The sequence below is a fragment of the Vulpes lagopus genome, chromosome 5 (assembly GCF_018345385.1).
Source record: "Vulpes lagopus strain Blue_001 chromosome 5, ASM1834538v1, whole genome shotgun sequence".
In the NCBI taxonomy this organism is placed as follows: domain Eukaryota; kingdom Metazoa; phylum Chordata; class Mammalia; order Carnivora; family Canidae; genus Vulpes; species Vulpes lagopus.
The window spans coordinates 19,040,426-19,061,111 of NC_054828.1; the positions used below are offsets into that span (position 1 = coordinate 19,040,426).

General features: G+C 41.2%; 3 protein-coding genes across 5 annotated transcripts in view; 2 read left to right on the forward strand and 1 right to left on the reverse strand.

Moving 5' to 3' along the window:
• The window catches only part of RANBP2 (RAN binding protein 2), a 100,319-nt gene extending 80,519 nt beyond the window's left edge, over nt 1–19,800 (reverse strand). For all 3 annotated transcript variants that reach the window (XM_041754729.1, XM_041754730.1, XM_041754728.1), the window contains exon 1: nt 19,613–19,800. In XM_041754729.1, the coding sequence (XP_041610663.1) occupies nt 19,613–19,684 (72 nt within the window). In that variant the 5' untranslated portion in view covers nt 19,685–19,800. The remainder of the gene's footprint in view (nt 1–19,612) is intronic.
• Nucleotides 7,165–7,844, forward strand: LOC121490754 (HIG1 domain family member 2A-like). Its single transcript, XM_041754732.1, has one exon. The coding sequence runs from the start codon at nt 7,165–7,167 to the stop codon at nt 7,483–7,485; it is 321 nt and encodes a 106-aa protein (XP_041610666.1). The 3' UTR covers nt 7,486–7,844.
• LOC121490753 (HIG1 domain family member 2A-like) lies at nt 13,715–14,415 on the forward strand. The gene has a single exon (XM_041754731.1). It carries the CDS (start codon nt 13,735–13,737, stop codon nt 14,053–14,055), a length of 321 nt encoding a protein of 106 aa, XP_041610665.1. The 5' UTR covers nt 13,715–13,734; the 3' UTR covers nt 14,056–14,415.
• Nucleotides 19,801–20,686: the final 886 nt, after the last annotated feature.

Genomic DNA, 20,686 nt, shown 5'->3' on the forward strand with positions numbered 1-20,686 from the left:
GAATTTAAAGTAATATTCATATGGATACTCCCTGGACTTGAAAAAAAGAGTAAAAGACATCAAAAAGACTCTTAACAAAAGGGCACACATACACACACACAAGAGCAATCAGGAATAAAAGATATATGAAATTAAAAACACACTTGATGGAATAAATAGCATGCTGGAAGAAGCAATCAAGCTGAGCAAGTGAAAAGAAAAAACTTCTGCAAATTGAGAATAAACTTAGGAAACTCAGTTACTCTACCAAGCATAACAACATTCACATTATAGGGATCCCAGAAGAACAGAAAAAAAAGGCAGTAAATTTGTTTGAAGAAATAAGAGCTGAAAACTTCCCTAATCTGGGGAAGGAAGCAGATACCCTGATTGAGGAAGCACAGAAATCTCCCAACAAAACCAACCCAATAATATCTACACCATGACACATAGTAATTAAAATGGCAAGAAGTCGTAACAAAGAAAAACTTTAAAGTATCAAGAAAAAGAAGATAGTTACATACAAGGGAAACTCCATAAAGCAATCAATAGATTTTTTTCAGGACAAACATTACAGGACAGGAAAGAGTGGCATGATATATTCAAAATGCTGAAAGGGAAAAATCTGCAGGCAGGAGCACTGTATCCAGCTAGACTATCATTCAGAATAGAGATAAAGAGTTTCTGAGATAAAACTTAAGGAATTCATGACCACCTAACCAGTCCTACAAGAAATTAATTCAAGGGAACTATTTGAGTGGAAAGAAAAGACTGTAAGTATGAAAAGAAGGTATCAAAAAAGTAGTTTTTTATACTTAAAAATAAGAATACCTGTAAAAATCAGTCAAGGAACTCACAAAATAAAAGGATGTTAACAAATGACACCGTATACTTAAAACATGGGGGGCATGTGGAAGGAGAAGAATGGATTCAAACATAAACATTACCTTCACACAGAGTGATAAATGCAGATGATGTTATATAACTAATGGTAACCATAAATCAAAAACCAGTACTAGATATTCAAAGAATAAAAATAAACCAAAATATATCACTAAAGCCAGCAAATAATGAAAGACATCAAGAAAGGATCAGAGCAAATCTACAAGAAAAACAACGAAACATGTAACAAAATGGCAATAAATACCTATCAATAATTACTTTGAATGTAAATGGACTAACTACTCCAATCAAAAGACATAGGGTGACAGACTAAATTAAAAACACCAAGAACCATCTATATACCACCTACAAGAGACTCATTTCAGACCTAAAGACACTGCAGATTCAAAGTGAGGGGAAAAAGAAACATTTGTCATGCAAATGGTTTCAAAAGAAAGCTGGAGTGGCAATAACTACATTAGACAAAAGAGACTTTATTTTTTTTCTTTTTAAGATTTTATTTTATTTATTCATGAGAGACACAGAGCGAGAGAGAGGCAGAGACACAGGCAGAGGGAAAAGCAGGCTCCATGCAGGGAGCCCGAGGTGGGACTCGATCCCAGGTCTTCAGGATCATGCCCTGGGCTGAAGGTGGCATTAAACTACTGAGCCACTGGGGCTGCCCACAAAACAGACTTTAAAGCAAAGACTAACAAATGACCAAAAAAGGACATTATATAATGGTAAAGGACACAATCCAACCAGAAGATATAACAGTTTTAGGTAATTATGCACTCAATATAGGATCACTCAAATACACAAAACAGTTAATAACAAACATAAAGGAACTAATCAATAGTAATATAGTAATAGTAGGGACTTTAACACTCCACTTGAATTGATGGACAAATAATCCAAACAGAAAACCAACAAGGAAACAGTGGCTTTGAATGACACAGTGGAACACATAGGTTCAGCAAATATATTCAGAACATTCCATCCTAAAACAGCAGAATACACATTCTTTCCAAGTGCACATGGAACATTCTCCAGAACAGATCACATACTAGGCCACAAATCTCATCAAATTCAAAAAGATCAAAGTTATACCATGCATCTTTTCTGACCACAACATGATTACAAAAAGTCAACTCCAAGAAAAAATCTGAAAAAAACACAAATACACGGAAGGTGAATAACAAGTACTACAAAACAATGAATAAATCAACCAAGAAATCAAAGAAGAAAACAAAAAGTACATGGAAACAAATGAAAATGAAAACATAACATCTGGGATCCCTGGGTGGCTCAGAGGTTTGGTGCTTGCCTTCAGCCCAGGGCGTGGATCTGGAGTCCTGGGATCAAGTCCCACATCCGGCTCCCTACATGGAGCCTGCTTCTCCCTCTGCACCTCTCATAAAATAAAATCTTAAAAAAAAAATAAATCCAAAAATCTTGAGGATGTAGCAAAAGTTCTAAGAGGGAAGTTTATAGAAATACAGGTGTACCTCAAGAAACAAAAAAATCTGCAATGTGACCTTATATCTAAAGGACCTAGAAAAATAAAGCCCAAAACAAGCAAAAGAAAATAATGAAGATTAGAACAGAAATGTTAAAGAAACTAAAAAACAAAAAAACACAATAGAACAGATCAATGAAACCAAGATGTGATTCTTTTAAATTATCAAAACTAGGCGCCTGGGGGGCTCGGTGGTTGAGCATCTGCCTTTGGCTCAGGGTGTGATCCCGCAGTCCCAAGATCAAGTCCCACATCGGGCTCCCTGGATGGAGCCTGCTTCTCTCTCTGCCTCTGCTTCTGTGTCTCTCTCATGAATAAATAAATAAAATCTTAAAAAAAAAAAAAAAAGTGCTGTCTACCAAAAAATTCATTAAAAAAAAAGGGAGGGGGGGAGAGAGGACTCAAACAAAATCACAAGTGAAAGAGGAGAAACAACAAACACCACCACAGAAATATAAACAATTTTAACAATATTGTGAAAAATTGCCTGCCAACAAAATGAGCATCTAAAAGAAATGGATAGGGGATGCCCGGGTGGCTCAGTGATTGAGCACCTGCCTTTGGCCTAGGGCGTGATCCTGGAGTCCCGGGATCAAGTCCCACATCAGGTTTCCTGCATGGAGCCTGCTTCTCTCTCTGCCTGTGTCTCTGCTTCTCTCTCTCTCTCTATCATGAATAAATAAATAAAATCTTTAAAAAGTAAAGAAAAGAAATGGATAAACTCCTAGAAACATATAACCTACCTAAACTGAAGCAGGAAGAAATAGAAAATATGAACAGACTAATTACCAGCAATGAAACTGAATCAGTAATCAAAAAACTCCCAATAAACAAACAAAAGTACATGACCAGATGGCTTCACAGGAGAATTCTACCAAACATTCAAAGAAGAGCTAATACCTATTCTTCTCCAACTATTGCAAGAAGTAGAAGAAGAAAATAAACTTCCAAATTCAAATTCATTCTAAGAGGCCAGCATTACCCTGATAGTTAAAGTAGATAAAGACACCACTGAAGGAAGAGAACTACTGGGGATCCCGGGGTAGTCAGTTCAGAGTGGTTTAGCGCCTGCCTTCAGCCCAGGGCATAATCCTGGAGTCCCAGGATCGAGTCCCACACTGGGCTTCCTGCATGGAGCCTGCTTATCCATCTGCCTGTGTCTCTGCTTCTCTCTCACTCTCTGTGGGCTCTTATGAATAAATAAATAAAATCTTTAGGAAAAAAAAAGAGAACTACAGGTCACTGTCTCTGACGAACATACAAGCAAAAATCTTCAACAAAATACTAGCAAACTGAATCCAACACATTAAAAAAAAAATCATTCACCACAATCAAGTTGGATTTATTACTAGGATGCAAGAGTGGCTCAATACTTAAAAATCAATGTGATAGACCACATCAATAAGAAAGAATAAAAACCATACAATCATTTCAATAGATAAAGCATTTGACAAAGTACAATACCTATTCATGATAAAAACCCTCAACAAAGAGGTTTAAAAGAGAACCTATCTCAACATAATAAAGGCCTTACCTGAAAAACCCCCAGTCAACATCATTATCAATGGGGGAAAATTAAGCACTTTTCCCCTAAGGTCAGGAACAAGACAAGGATGTCCATTCTAACCACTGTTATTCAATGCAGTCCTGGAAATCTTAATTACAGAAATAAGACAACAAAAAGAAATGAAAGGCATCCAAATCGGTAAAGAAGTAAACTTTCACTATCAGCAGATGATGTGATACCATGTACTATAGACTCCACTAAAAAGCTACTAGAACTGAGGGATGCCTGGGTGGCTCAGCAGTTGAAGGTCTGCCTTTGGCTCAGGTCATGATCCCACAGTCTCAGAATCGAGTCCTACATGGGGCTCCCCACAGGGAGCCTGCTTCTCCTTCCGCCCATGTCTCTACCCCTCTCTGTTTCTCATGAATAAATAAATAAAATTGTAAAAAATAAAAATAAAAATAAAAATAAAATAGCTTCCTTTCGGCCGGAACCGCCATCTTCCAGTAATTCGCCAAAATGACCAACACAAAGGGAAAGAAGAGAGGTACCCGCTATATGTTCTCTAGGCCTTTTAGAAAACATGGAGTTGTTCCTTTGGCCACATACATGCGAATCTATAAGAAAGGTGATATTGTGGACATCAAGGGAATGGGCACTGTTCAAAAAGGAATTCCCCACAAATGTTACCATGGCAAAACTGGAAGGGTCTACAATATTACTCAGCATGCTGTTGGCATTGTTGTAAACAAACAAGTTAAGGGCAAGATTCTTGCCAAGAGAGTTAATGTCCTCATTGAGCATATTAAACACTCAAGGAGCCGAGATAGCTTCCTGAAGCGTGTGAAGGAAAATGATCAGAAAAAGAAGGAAGCCAGAGAGAAAGGTACTTGGGTCCAACTGAAGTGCCAGCCTGCCCCACCCAGAGAAGCACACTTTGTGAGACCAATGGAAAGGAGCCTGAACTGCTGGAACCCATTCCCTATGAATTCATGGCATGATAACTGTAAAGAAAATAAAAGACCTCAGGATTGTTAAAAAAAAAAAAAAAAAATACTGGAACAGATAGATAAATGAATTCACTAAAGTCAAGAAAACAAAATCAATATGCAGAGAAATCTATTGCATTTCTATAAACTAATATATATGAAACAGCAAAAATAAAAATTAAGAAAACAATCCCATTTCCAACTGCACCAAAAATATCTAGGGATAAACTTAAAGAGATGAAAATTAAAACAATGATGAAAGAAATTACAGACAACAGGAAAAAAAAGACAGCTCACAGACTGGAAGAACAAATATTGTTAAAATGTTAACACCACCCAAAGCTACTTACACATTTAATGCAATCTCTATCAAGATACCAACAGCATCTTTCACAAAGGCCAGAACAAACAATCCTAAAATTTGTATGCATCCACAAAAGACCTTGAATAGCCAAAACAATCTTGGAAAAGACCAGAAAAAAACTAAAGGCATAAACAACTCCAGACTTCAAATTATATTACAGTGTAGTAATCAAAAGCTTAGTACTAAGGACGCCTGGGTGGCTCAACGGTTTAGTGCGCCTGCTTTTGGCCCAGGGTGTGATCCTGGAGTCCCGGGATCGAGTCCCACATCGGGCTCCCTGCATGGAGCCTGCTTCTCCCTCTGCCTATGTCTCTGCCTTTCTCTCTCTGTGTGTGTCTCTCATGAATAAATAAATGAATTTTTTAAAAAAAGTAAAAAAGTACTAGCACAAAGGCACATAGATCAATAGAAGGGAATAGAAAACCCAAATATAGTTAATCTCCAATGAAGGAGGAAAGAATATGCAGGGGGAAAAAGATGGTCTCTTCAACAAATGGTGCTGGGAAACCCAAATAGCTACATGCAAAAGAAGGAAACTGGACCACTTCCTTACATGATACATAAAAATAAATTCAAAATGGATCAAGAAACTAAATGTGAAATCCGAAACCATAAAAAATCCTAGAAGAGAACACAGGAAGTAATTTCTCTGACACTGGCCATAGCAACCTTTTCCTAGATGGATCTCCTGAGAAAAGAGAAATAAAAGCAAAAATAAACGACTGGGACTATAACAATATAAAAAGCTTCTGCAGTGAAGGAAACAATCAAAAAACTAAAAGGTAACCTACTGAATAGAAGAGATTTGCAAATGACATATCCAAAATACAGAAAACCTTCATGACACCCCCCCCCAAAAAAAATAATACAATTTTTAAAAAGACAGAGGGGTGCCTGGGTGCTCAGTCAGTTAACCATTAGCCTTCAGCTCAAGATATCATCCCAGGGTCCTGGGATTGGGCTCTGCATTGGGCTTCCCACTCCCCAGGGAGCCTGCTTCTCTCTCTCCCTCTGTCCCTCCCCCCCACACACACTTGTGCACAAATCTGCATACACTATCGAATGAATAAAACCTTAAAAAAAAAAAAAAGTTAAAGGAAAAAAACAAAAACACTAATTCAAGGGGACACCCACATCCCTATATTTATTGCCGCATTATTTACAAAAGGTAAATTATGGAAGCTGCCCAAGTGTCTATTGATAGTTAAATAGATAAAGGTGTGGCATATACTTATAAAATGGAGTATTACTAAGCCATAAAAAAGAATGAAATCTTGCCATTTGCAACAACGTGGATGGAGCTAAAGAATATAATGTGTAGGACAGCCCAGGTGGCTCAGGGGTTTAGCACCGCCTTCAGCCCAGGGTGTGATCCTGGAGACCCAGGATCGAGTCCCGCATTGGGCTCCTTGCGTGGAGCCTGCCTCTCCCTCTGCCTGTGTCTCTGCCTCCTCTCGCTCTGTGTCTCTCATGAATTAAGTAAATAAAATCTAAAAAAAAAAAAAAAAGAAAAAATATATAATGTGTAGTGAAATAAGTCAGAGACAAATATACCATATGATTTCACTCATGTGGAATTTAGGAAACAAAACAAATGAGCAACGGAAAAAAAAGAGAGACTGACTTAACTACGGAGAACAAACTGATGGTTACCAGAGGGGAAGTGGGAGAGAGGATAGCTGAAATAGGTGATGGGGATTTCTTTTTTTTTTTTTGGTGATGGGCATTAAAGACATATAGTTATCATGATGAGGCAGTGTATAATCACTGTACTGTACACCTGCAACTAATATAACACTGTGCTAACAATAATGGAATTAAAATTTTAAAAAAATGTTTAAAGCATTAAAATGGCAAATTTTGTTACTTGTATTTTACAATTTAAACATCGACTGTGGATTTCTCCAAAGCTGTTGCCCGGGACATGGCGGCTCCTGGCCCTGTGACTCCGGGGGCACCCTTTGAACCATCACAGCCCCCAGTCATTGAGGGCTTTAGCCCCAGTATCTGTAGCACTCCAGAAAGCTTCAAGGAAAAATTCCTTCGGAAGACCCGCGAGAACCCAATGGTACCCATAGGCTGCCTGGGCACAGCGGCCGCCCTAACCTACGGCCTCTACTGCTTCCACCGGGGTCAGAGCCACCGCTCGCAGCTTATGATGCACACCCGGATCGCTGCCCAGGGCTTCACGGTCGCAGCCATCTTGCTGAGTCTGGCTCCATCTGCGATGAAGTCTCGATCCTGAGTCCGAGACCACCTGGCCTTGAAAGTCACGCAGAGATCACTCCCAGCCCCAAGAGCAACCACTGGTCCTGCCACCTGACCTATTCCCCGGTCTCTCCCTGACAAGCCCCTGTTTCAGCGGGGGAGGAAGTGGCCAATTCTGTAACTGACAGGTTTTTCCAAGAATCTCAGATTCGGTTGAGTTTGGGTGTTGCATACTATAATTGTGCCCCTACTTTCTTCACTTCCTACTTAATAAACTAAAATCAACTGTGTAACATACTCAATGGGTGAACTATATGGCATGTGAACTGTATCTCAATTAAGCTGTATAAAATACACTCTCATGTCAAAATTGTGATTTTGAAATTGATTTGAAATTACTGAATTATCAGAAAATTATTCCAAGGGACCTTAGTATGACAGTATTCAGTATACATCATTAAAGGATATATTGCTTTTTAAGAGTTTAGTCATTTTTTTTTAAGATTTTATTTATTTATTCATGAGAGAGAGAGAGAAAGGCAGAGACACAGAGAGAGGCAGAGGGAGAAGCAGGCTCCATGCAGGGAGCCCAATGTGGGACTCGATCCCAGGTCTTCAGGATCATGCCCTGGGCTGAAGGTGGCATTAAACTACTGAGCCACTGGGGCTGCCCACAAAACAGACTTTAAAGCAAAGACTAACAAATGACCAAAAAAGGACATTATATAATGGTAAAGGACACAATCCAACCAGAAGATATAACAGTTTTAGGTAATTATGCACTCAATATAGGATCACTCAAATACACAAAACAGTTAATAACAAACATAAAGGAACTAATCAATAGTAATATAGTAATAGTAGGGACTTTAACACTCCACTTGAATTGATGGACAAATAATCCAAACAGAAAACCAACAAGGAAACAGTGGCTTTGAATGACACAGTGGAACACATAGGTTCAGCAAATATATTCAGAACATTCCATCCTAAAACAGCAGAATACACATTCTTTCCAAGTGCACATGGAACATTCTCCAGAACAGATCACATACTAGGCCACAAATCTCATCAAATTCAAAAAGATCAAAGTTATACCATGCATCTTTTCTGACCACAACATGATTACAAAAAGTCAACTCCAAGAAAAAATCTGAAAAAAACACAAATACACGGAAGGTGAATAACAAGTACTACAAAACAATGAATAAATCAACCAAGAAATCAAAGAAGAAAACAAAAAGTACATGGAAACAAATGAAAATGAAAACATAACATCTGGGATCCCTGGGTGGCTCAGAGGTTTGGTGCTTGCCTTCAGCCCAGGGCGTGGATCTGGAGTCCTGGGATCAAGTCCCACATCCGGCTCCCTACATGGAGCCTGCTTCTCCCTCTGCACCTCTCATAAAATAAAATCTTAAAAAAAAAATAAATCCAAAAATCTTGAGGATGTAGCAAAAGTTCTAAGAGGGAAGTTTATAGAAATACAGGTGTACCTCAAGAAACAAAAAAATCTGCAATGTGACCTTATATCTAAAGGACCTAGAAAAATAAAGCCCAAAACAAGCAAAAGAAAATAATGAAGATTAGAACAGAAATGTTAAAGAAACTAAAAAACAAAAAAACACAATAGAACAGATCAATGAAACCAAGATGTGATTCTTTTAAATTATCAAAACTAGGCGCCTGGGGGGCTCGGTGGTTGAGCATCTGCCTTTGGCTCAGGGTGTGATCCCGCAGTCCCAAGATCAAGTCCCACATCGGGCTCCCTGGATGGAGCCTGCTTCTCTCTCTGCCTCTGCTTCTGTGTCTCTCTCATGAATAAATAAATAAAATCTTAAAAAAAAAAAAAAAAGTGCTGTCTACCAAAAAATTCATTAAAAAAAAAGGGAGGGGGGAGAGAGGACTCAAACAAAATCACAAGTGAAAGAGGAGAAACAACAAACACCACCACAGAAATATAAACAATTTTAACAATATTGTGAAAAATTGCCTGCCAACAAAATGAGCATCTAAAAGAAATGGATAGGGGATGCCCGGGTGGCTCAGTGATTGAGCACCTGCCTTTGGCCTAGGGCGTGATCCTGGAGTCCCGGGATCAAGTCCCACATCAGGTTTCCTGCATGGAGCCTGCTTCTCTCTCTGCCTGTGTCTCTGCTTCTCTCTCTCTCTCTATCATGAATAAATAAATAAAATCTTTAAAAAGTAAAGAAAAGAAATGGATAAACTCCTAGAAACATATAACCTACCTAAACTGAAGCAGGAAGAAATAGAAAATATGAACAGACTAATTACCAGCAATGAAACTGAATCAGTAATCAAAAAACTCCCAATAAACAAACAAAAGTACATGACCAGATGGCTTCACAGGAGAATTCTACCAAACATTCAAAGAAGAGCTAATACCTATTCTTCTCCAACTATTGCAAGAAGTAGAAGAAGAAAATAAACTTCCAAATTCAAATTCATTCTAAGAGGCCAGCATTACCCTGATAGTTAAAGTAGATAAAGACACCACTGAAGGAAGAGAACTACTGGGGATCCCGGGGTAGTCAGTTCAGAGTGGTTTAGCGCCTGCCTTCAGCCCAGGGCATAATCCTGGAGTCCCAGGATCGAGTCCCACACTGGGCTTCCTGCATGGAGCCTGCTTATCCATCTGCCTGTGTCTCTGCTTCTCTCTCACTCTCTGTGGGCTCTTATGAATAAATAAATAAAATCTTTAGGAAAAAAAAAGAGAACTACAGGTCACTGTCTCTGACGAACATACAAGCAAAAATCTTCAACAAAATACTAGCAAACTGAATCCAACACATTAAAAAAAAAATCATTCACCACAATCAAGTTGGATTTATTACTAGGATGCAAGAGTGGCTCAATACTTAAAAATCAATGTGATAGACCACATCAATAAGAAAGAATAAAAACCATACAATCATTTCAATAGATAAAGCATTTGACAAAGTACAATACCTATTCATGATAAAAACCCTCAACAAAGAGGTTTAAAAGAGAACCTATCTCAACATAATAAAGGCCTTACCTGAAAAACCCCCAGTCAACATCATTATCAATGGGGGAAAATTAAGCACTTTTCCCCTAAGGTCAGGAACAAGACAAGGATGTCCATTCTAACCACTGTTATTCAATGCAGTCCTGGAAATCTTAATTACAGAAATAAGACAACAAAAAGAAATGAAAGGCATCCAAATCGGTAAAGAAGTAAACTTTCACTATCAGCAGATGATGTGATACCATGTACTATAGACTCCACTAAAAAGCTACTAGAACTGAGGGATGCCTGGGTGGCTCAGCAGTTGAAGGTCTGCCTTTGGCTCAGGTCATGATCCCACAGTCTCAGAATCGAGTCCTACATGGGGCTCCCCACAGGGAGCCTGCTTCTCCTTCCGCCCATGTCTCTACCCCTCTCTGTTTCTCATGAATAAATAAATAAAATTGTAAAAAATAAAAATAAAAATAAAAATAAAATAGCTTCCTTTCGGCCGGAACCGCCATCTTCCAGTAATTCGCCAAAATGACCAACACAAAGGGAAAGAAGAGAGGTACCCGCTATATGTTCTCTAGGCCTTTTAGAAAACATGGAGTTGTTCCTTTGGCCACATACATGCGAATCTATAAGAAAGGTGATATTGTGGACATCAAGGGAATGGGCACTGTTCAAAAAGGAATTCCCCACAAATGTTACCATGGCAAAACTGGAAGGGTCTACAATATTACTCAGCATGCTGTTGGCATTGTTGTAAACAAACAAGTTAAGGGCAAGATTCTTGCCAAGAGAGTTAATGTCCTCATTGAGCATATTAAACACTCAAGGAGCCGAGATAGCTTCCTGAAGCGTGTGAAGGAAAATGATCAGAAAAAGAAGGAAGCCAGAGAGAAAGGTACTTGGGTCCAACTGAAGTGCCAGCCTGCCCCACCCAGAGAAGCACACTTTGTGAGACCAATGGAAAGGAGCCTGAACTGCTGGAACCCATTCCCTATGAATTCATGGCATGATAACTGTAAAGAAAATAAAAGACCTCAGGATTGTTAAAAAAAAAAAAAAAAAATACTGGAACAGATAGATAAATGAATTCACTAAAGTCAAGAAAACAAAATCAATATGCAGAGAAATCTATTGCATTTCTATAAACTAATATATATGAAACAGCAAAAATAAAAATTAAGAAAACAATCCCATTTCCAACTGCACCAAAAATATCTAGGGATAAACTTAAAGAGATGAAAATTAAAACAATGATGAAAGAAATTACAGACAACAGGAAAAAAAAGACAGCTCACAGACTGGAAGAACAAATATTGTTAAAATGTTAACACCACCCAAAGCTACTTACACATTTAATGCAATCTCTATCAAGATACCAACAGCATCTTTCACAAAGGCCAGAACAAACAATCCTAAAATTTGTATGCATCCACAAAAGACCTTGAATAGCCAAAACAATCTTGGAAAAGACCAGAAAAAAACTAAAGGCATAAACAACTCCAGACTTCAAATTATATTACAGTGTAGTAATCAAAAGCTTAGTACTAAGGACGCCTGGGTGGCTCAACGGTTTAGTGCGCCTGCTTTTGGCCCAGGGTGTGATCCTGGAGTCCCGGGATCGAGTCCCACATCGGGCTCCCTGCATGGAGCCTGCTTCTCCCTCTGCCTATGTCTCTGCCTTTCTCTCTCTGTGTGTGTCTCTCATGAATAAATAAATGAATTTTTTAAAAAAAGTAAAAAAGTACTAGCACAAAGGCACATAGATCAATAGAAGGGAATAGAAAACCCAAATATAGTTAATCTCCAATGAAGGAGGAAAGAATATGCAGGGGGAAAAAGATGGTCTCTTCAACAAATGGTGCTGGGAAACCCAAATAGCTACATGCAAAAGAAGGAAACTGGACCACTTCCTTACATGATACATAAAAATAAATTCAAAATGGATCAAGAAACTAAATGTGAAATCCGAAACCATAAAAAATCCTAGAAGAGAACACAGGAAGTAATTTCTCTGACACTGGCCATAGCAACCTTTTCCTAGATGGATCTCCTGAGAAAAGAGAAATAAAAGCAAAAATAAACGACTGGGACTATAACAATATAAAAAGCTTCTGCAGTGAAGGAAACAATCAAAAAACTAAAAGGTAACCTACTGAATAGAAGAGATTTGCAAATGACATATCCAAAATACAGAAAACCTTCATGACACCCCCCCCCAAAAAAAATAATACAATTTTTAAAAAGACAGAGGGGTGCCTGGGTGCTCAGTCAGTTAACCATTAGCCTTCAGCTCAAGATATCATCCCAGGGTCCTGGGATTGGGCTCTGCATTGGGCTTCCCACTCCCCAGGGAGCCTGCTTCTCTCTCTCCCTCTGTCCCTCCCCCCCACACACACTTGTGCACAAATCTGCATACACTATCGAATGAATAAAACCTTAAAAAAAAAAAAAAGTTAAAGGAAAAAAACAAAAACACTAATTCAAGGGGACACCCACATCCCTATATTTATTGCCGCATTATTTACAAAAGGTAAATTATGGAAGCTGCCCAAGTGTCTATTGATAGTTAAATAGATAAAGGTGTGGCATATACTTATAAAATGGAGTATTACTAAGCCATAAAAAAGAATGAAATCTTGCCATTTGCAACAACGTGGATGGAGCTAAAGAATATAATGTGTAGGACAGCCCAGGTGGCTCAGGGGTTTAGCACCGCCTTCAGCCCAGGGTGTGATCCTGGAGACCCAGGATCGAGTCCCGCATTGGGCTCCTTGCGTGGAGCCTGCCTCTCCCTCTGCCTGTGTCTCTGCCTCCTCTCGCTCTGTGTCTCTCATGAATTAAGTAAATAAAATCTAAAAAAAAAAAAAAAAGAAAAAATATATAATGTGTAGTGAAATAAGTCAGAGACAAATATATGATTTCACTCATGTGGAATTTAGGAAACAAAACAAATGAGCAACGGAAAAAAAGAGAGACAGACTTAACTACGGAGAACAAACTGATGGTTACCAGAGGGGAAGTGGGAGAGAGGATAGCTGAAATAGGTGATGGGGATTTCTTTTTTTTTTTTTTGGTGATGGGCATTAAAGACATATAGTTATCATGATGAGCAGTGTATAATCACTGTACTGTACACCTGCAACTAATATAACACTGTGCTAACAATAATGGAATTAAAATTTTAAAAAAATGTTTAAAGCATTAAAATGGCAAATTTTGTTACATGTATTTTACAATTTAAAACATCGACTGTGGATTTCTCCCAAAGCTGTTGCCCGGGACATGGCGGCTCCTGGCCCTGTGACTCCGGGGGCACCCTTTGAACCATCACAGCCCCCAGTCATTGAGGGCTTTAGCCCCAGTATCTGTAGCACTCCAGAAAGCTTCAAGGAAAAATTCCTTCGGAAGACCCGCGAGAACCCAATGGTACCCATAGGCTGCCTGGGCACAGCGGCCGCCCTAACCTACGGCCTCTACTGCTTCCACCGGGGTCAGAGCCACCGCTCGCAGCTTATGATGCACACCCGGATCGCTGCCCAGGGCTTCACGGTCGCAGCCATCTTGCTGAGTCTGGCTCCATCTGCGATGAAGTCTCGATCCTGAGTCCGAGACCACCTGGCCTTGAAAGTCACGCAGAGATCACTCCCAGCCCCAAGAGCAACCACTGGTCCTGCCACCTGACCTATTCCCCGGTCTCTCCCTGACAAGCCCCTGTTTCAGCGGGGGAGGAAGTGGCCAATTCTGTAACTGACAGGTTTTTCCAAGAATCTCAGATTCGGTTGAGTTTGGGTGTTGCATACTATAATTGTGCCCCTACTTTCTTCACTTCCTACTTAATAAACTAAAATCAACTGTGTAACATACTCAATGGGTGAACTATATGGCATGTGAACTGTATCTCAATTAAGCTGTATAAAATACACTCTCATGTCAAAATTGTGATTTTGAAATTGATTTGAAATTACTGAATTATCAGAAAATTATTCCAAGGGACCTTAGTATGACAGTATTCAGTATACATCATTAAAGGATATATTGCTTTTTAAGAGTTTAGTCATTTTTTTTTAAGATTTTATTTATTTATTCATGAGAGAGAGAGAGAAAGGCAGAGACACAGAGAGAGGCAGAGGGAGAAGCAGGCTCCATGCAGGGAGCCCAATGTGGGACTCGATCCTGGGACTCTTCGATCACACCCTGAGCTGACAGCAGATGCTCAACTGCTGAGCCACCCAGGCATCCCTTTACAGGATATATTTTAAAAGTAAAGAACTACAGGGGTTAACTATAGTCAGTTAAGCTTCCAACTCCTGATTTCAGCTCAGGTCATGATCTTATGGTTATGGGATCAAGTCCCACATCACACTCTACAACTCGTATGGAGTCCGCTTCAAACTCTCTAATAAATAAATAAAATATTTTTTAATAACTATAAAAGAACTATAAGCAATCAATCTTCATTCAGGACTAACAAACACGGAGAAAAACAGGGGGACTAGAACTGTAATCATAAATACTTTTGGAAGCAAAGAAGGAACACAGCAGAATTGAGGTACAGAGCCTCCCTCCTCTTCTCCAAATTCATAAATTTAAGAGATATGAAGTAGTTTATGACAATAATAATGTACAACAGGCAAGATGGCATTAAAATGAACAGTTTTCTTCCTCCTTTTAAAAAATAAATTCCCGGGCAGCCCAGGTGGCTCAGTGGTTTAGCGCTGCCTTCAGCCCAGGGCATGATCCTGGAGACCCAGAATTGAGTCCCACGTCAGGTTCCCTGCATGGAGCCTGCTTCTCCCTCTGCCTGTATCTCTGCCTCTCTCTCTCTGTGTCTCTCATGGATAAATAAACTCTTTAAAAATTTATTTATTTATTTATTTATTTATTTATTATTCCCACAAGTTACAATGTTAACACATAATAGAAAAACCAACTCCACGGGGATCCCTGGGTGGCGCCAGCAGTTTGGCGCCTGCCTTTGGCCCAGGGCACGATCCCGGAGACCCGGGATCGAATCCCATGTTGGGCTCCCGGTGCATGGAGCCTGCTTCCACCTCTACCTGTGTCTCTGCCTCTCTCTCTCTCTCTCTGTGACTATCATAAATAAATAAAAATTAAAAAAAAAAAAAAAAAAAAAAAACCAACTCCACGGCCTATTTTGCTTCCAAATATCTCATTAAGATAGCTGAACAGCAATTATTAAAGAATAATATATAGAAGCACAAAATTGGAAAATTTAACAGTCTTGTCTCCATTCTGCTCATTTTATAAAAGAACTTAAGTCTGAGGGGGTTAAATGCCTTAAGGATACACAGGTAGAAAGGAAAGGAGCCAATGTTATCCATAATTCAGTCAGTCCATGATTCAGTCACTTTTTTCCATGACACTTTATGCCATTGTAAACAAATACTTAAATTCATCTAAACTCCTATCAAAACTGATGTGGGGCTGAAAATAGGAACATTCAGATCTGGAGAGATGCCACATTAACCCTCATCTTGCACAGCCAATTGACTCACTATCTCCCCATCTCCCCAAGTCCCCAACACCCCCTGCAAAAAATATAAGCAAATGGATATTTTCTCTGTATAAACCAATGAGCTCCAAACTTATGGAGTCCTGATAAGGGATGAGGGCAGAGGTCATAGACACAGATAAGCAAAGTCTAGATACTGAGTGCTGAGTTCCCCAATCACCTTCCCCTGGAAGAGAAGGTTAAAAATAGAACAAAAAGAAGACACAAGCAAGAGAGAAAGATAGGGAGGATCAAACCAGAATCCACTTCCAGGTGTTTTGAAGGGGGGGCAGGGGGGAGGGTGTGTGTGCACTAGGGATGGGGAAGAAATGCTCAAAGGAGTAACACAAGGTCCCAGAACTGAAAGAAATGAGTTTTTGAAGGGAAATTTCCAGAAAACCTACAAGCTATCAATAACAAGAATCACATCAGATTTCTAACAATACAAATGATCAGAAAATGGGGATGCCTGGGTGGCTCAGCAGTTGAGCATCTGCCTTTGGCTCAGGGTGTGATCCCGGAGTCCTGGGATAGAGTCCCAACATCGGGCTCCCTGCATGGAGCCTGCTTCTCCCTCTATGTCTCTACCTCTCTCTGTGTGTATAAAATCTTTTTTAAAAAAATGATCAGAAAATGAAGCAATACTTTCAAAATTGAGGAAAAAATTATTTCAAACCTAGAATCTGATAACCAACTATAAACTTTAGGTGAAGACTTTTTCAGGCACATCATGTTAAAAAAAAAAAAATTCCATCCATTCCTTCTTAAACAAACTGGAGATTGTGCTACACCAAAACAAAGGAAACAAGAGTACACTGAGTTACAAGAAACCAAGGGTCTAAAACAGGAAAGAAGTAAAGGTAATTCTCAAGATGATGATAAAGCCAAGTCCCAGAGCTAGAACTGTTAGCAAAGAGAAGAAGCCAGCCCAGACTGCGGGAGTAAGACAAGAACGCTCCAGAACAAAGACTTTTTAAAAAATTTTAAGCTGAAATTGGTGGACTATTTGACTTCTTTGATCACACTTGAGAATTAAACTGAGTTTGGGTAAAGAATTAGTAATACATCACAGATAACTAAACCAAAAAAATAAAGCAACTATTAACTCCAAAGAAGAATAAAACTACACAAAAAAGGTGGCTCAAATGCATAAATATGTACCTTATCATAATTACATGAACAAACTATTCATTTAACTAAAAATCACAACAGACCTTGAAGAATGAGAGGGAAAAGATCTATAAAAAAAAAATAAAAATAAGAAAAATAAAAATAAAAAAGAGAGGGAAATGATCTGTGGACAGATATCTGGGGGAGAGAGTGGAAAGCCCATAGGAAGTGTCTAAAATGTGGAAAAGGAAACAGAGAAATAAAAGTATATGTTATGCCATTCAGAAGTCTATAGTATAGATGTAAATGGTAGAACAATCAACCAAGAGCTGCCAAGTTGCCTCTGATCAGTAGGTAAGAGGGGTATTATGGACTGGGAAGCCAACTCAACAGAAATCTAGGAAAACTAAATAGAAGCCAACTAGGGAAAGAAAAATTAAAGAACACAAGTAATATCTTCAATAATGGCAAAAGCAGGCTTGAATAGAAAATAACAAAACAAAAGAGACAAATGAAAGCATAATGGAAGCCTGGGAAGGTAAGACTGTGGACCCATCACAGCATTCCAGAACTTGGGACATCCCAGAAAGCATCCCCAGTTCAACACTGTGGATATCTACCAAGCTGGGAGCCAAGTAAATACTAATCTTTCTACTCTTCACAGTCACTCTGCTTCCTACACCATCTGCCGGATTCCAAGTTATACAAAGTACTGTTTTGTCCTTTCACTTAGACCTAAGATTATAAAATATCATCACCTGTTACAAAGTTACTCACTTGCTAATGAAATCCCCAAGTTCTACAGTAAATGATTTCTCAGGTTTGAAGAAAAACATCTGATTAAATAATACTCTTTAAATGTAAAACAAGGGTAGCCATAATAATCAGTCCTTAAATTTTTTACTCCACCCCTCTTTATTTGATGGAAAAAGCTAGGTAGTTCAAAGAACATTCTAAATTCTGTCCTCAAACATAAGATCTTAATCTTTTGGAAGCCACTAAAAATCTCATAAAAGCTCTAAATACGCTTTTTTAAAAAAAAAGGTTTATTAATTCAGCGGTCCAGAAACCTTAATTAAGTTCTGTTTTAGACTCTGGCACCACGTTTGTGTTTAAAGCCAGCTGCTTAAAATTACCATCTCAAAATAAAATAAAATAAAATAAAATAAAATAAAATAGCCATCTCTATGTAGGTACCTATTCCTCTCTTCTGGTGGAACAGGTTATAACCAAATCTGTTATAAAAGAAACTAAATCAGACCCACTACCGAAATCCTACAGAGACATATGCCTAATGTATGGTTAGAGATACAATTATGCAGCTATTAGGGCAGCCCGGGTGGCTCAGTGGTTTAGAGCCGCCTTCCGCCCAGGGCGTGATCCTGGAGACCCGGGATGGAGTCCCACATCGGGCTCCTGCGTGGAGCCTGCTACTCCCTCTGCCTGTGTCTCTGCCTCTCTCTGTGTGTCTCCCATGAATAAATAAATAAAATCTTTTTTTAAAAAATGCAGCTATTACAATCACATCCATCTCTCAGTTTAATTTCCTCACCTATCTTTATTCTCATAGGCCCTTCTCGTAAGAGACCCCCAAGGACTGTTCTGACATCGGTGTTTAGTGCGTACCATGCTCCAGGCGCTGCCCTAAATGCTTAACACCGGCCATCCTGGGCACTCCTACCAATACTATTACCCAACTCACTCGCCTCTGATCGCAGAGCTTATAGGAGGCAGTGCTGGGATTCAACTCCCAGCAAACTAACTCAAGATCCGGGGCACACCACTCACCCATTAGCCTTGTTCCTCACCCTCCACATCCAATCACTAATGAACCCACAACATACGATACATTATCTTCAGAGGAAAAAACACGCTGAACGTGTTGTCAAAAGGTTAAAAATGTTAAGCCGTAGTAACAATGGCCTGTAAGAAATTCAGAATTCCCTAGACTGCGTTTGTGAAAACTAAGGGCAAATAAAAGAAGCGTGCGAGGAGCGCTGGCAGGGGGAGCGGAGTGTGAAGAGCGGGGGCAGAGTCCCCACGGGCGCGCCGTGACAGATGCTCAGAGTGGGGCCCCCACGTCCCCCGCCGTCGTGTGCGCGCTCCGCCGGGAGGGGCCAGCGCGGACCCCGAGCTGCGTCAGCCCCGCGGGGTTCCGCCGCCCTCCAAGGCCAGGCAGGGCCTCCTGCCGCAGCGGCTACAGCCGGCAAACCACCACAGCCCCGCCGCCGCCGATGGCCGGCTCCCCAGCCCAGGAGGAGGCCGCGCGGCCGCAGCCCAGGAGCCCCGCCGGGATGGGCCCCCGAGCGGGGAGCGTCAGGAGCAGGCCAGGAGGAAGGGGAAGAGCCGACGCCAACGGCAGCCCGCCGCGCCCCCCCTCCACCCCCGAGCTCGCGAGCGCCACGCCGCCCACCGGAACGCGGGAGCCGGCCGGCGCCTCAGCGCGCCAGGGAGCGGCGGCCGCCGGGAGCCATGACGCCGGCGCTGCGCGGGGCCGGGGCAGGGCGGGGGCCGCCCGGCTCTCCAGGACCCACTCACCTCTCGGGGCGACGGGACGGAACCCTGCACCGAGGCGATGTACCGCTCCACGTCGGCCTTGCTGCGCCGCATCGCGCCAACGACCGGACTCCCAGGGCGCGGGAGGCCAGAGCCGAGGCCCACCGCGGTCGCCGTCTCCAGGAGCGAAGCGCCTGAAAGCCCGTGACGCAGCGCCGTCGCCGGCCGAAGAGCGGCCCGGCCAGCGTGCGTGTTGCGTCAGCACTGTGCGCCCGCCGACGTCGGCGTCGCTCGCGCGGCTCACAGCGCTCCGGCAAGCCCGCGCGAGGCTCGGCGCGGTCCTGCGGGGCGCGGGTGGCGTTCCGGCTGCGGGAGCGGCGGCGGGAAGCCTGAGCGCTGCTGAACGTAAGGCCGTCGGCGGGGCGGTGTGTTACCGGATGGCTCCTCAGAAGTTGGCGCCGCTTCTTCTTCATGTTAATAACGTAGGGCAGCCCTGGTGGCGCAGCGGTTTAGCGCCGCCTGCAGCCCGGGGCGTGATCCTGGAGGCCCTGGATCGAGTCCCACGTCGGGCTCCCTGCGTGGAGCCTGCTTCTCGCTCTCCGACTCTGCCTGTGTCTCTGCCTCTCTCTGTGTCTATGAATAAATAAATAAAATCTTCAAAAAAATTTTTAATAACGTGATGCTGTGAAAGGGAAAAGCAGTCGGGTTGCTTTGGCGAGCGTGTCAAAGGGAAGCCCCTTCCTGGACGCTGGTGGTGACACGTGCCCTCGGGCCCCTGTGAACACCGAGCGTCCCTGTTAAAGTTCGTGTGTATTAGAAGAGCGTGTTCTAGGAGGAAAGTAAAAGTGTGTCATTATTGAAGGGAGGCCACAAATACTGCTTTTGGACGACTATAATTGTATAATTTGAAGAGCCCCCCCCCCCCATTTATATATATTAGAGAACAGTAGGTAGCAAAAGGTTTAGAGTAATCATCTCAACGTGAGTCGTCTGTATTTTCCAAATATTTAAAAATACTGCCCCAACCCCGACCCCCAGACTGCTTTTATTGAATGGCTTTCTCAGAACAGGAATACATCAGCTTAATATAAAGGGACCAAACATTCTGACAATTTA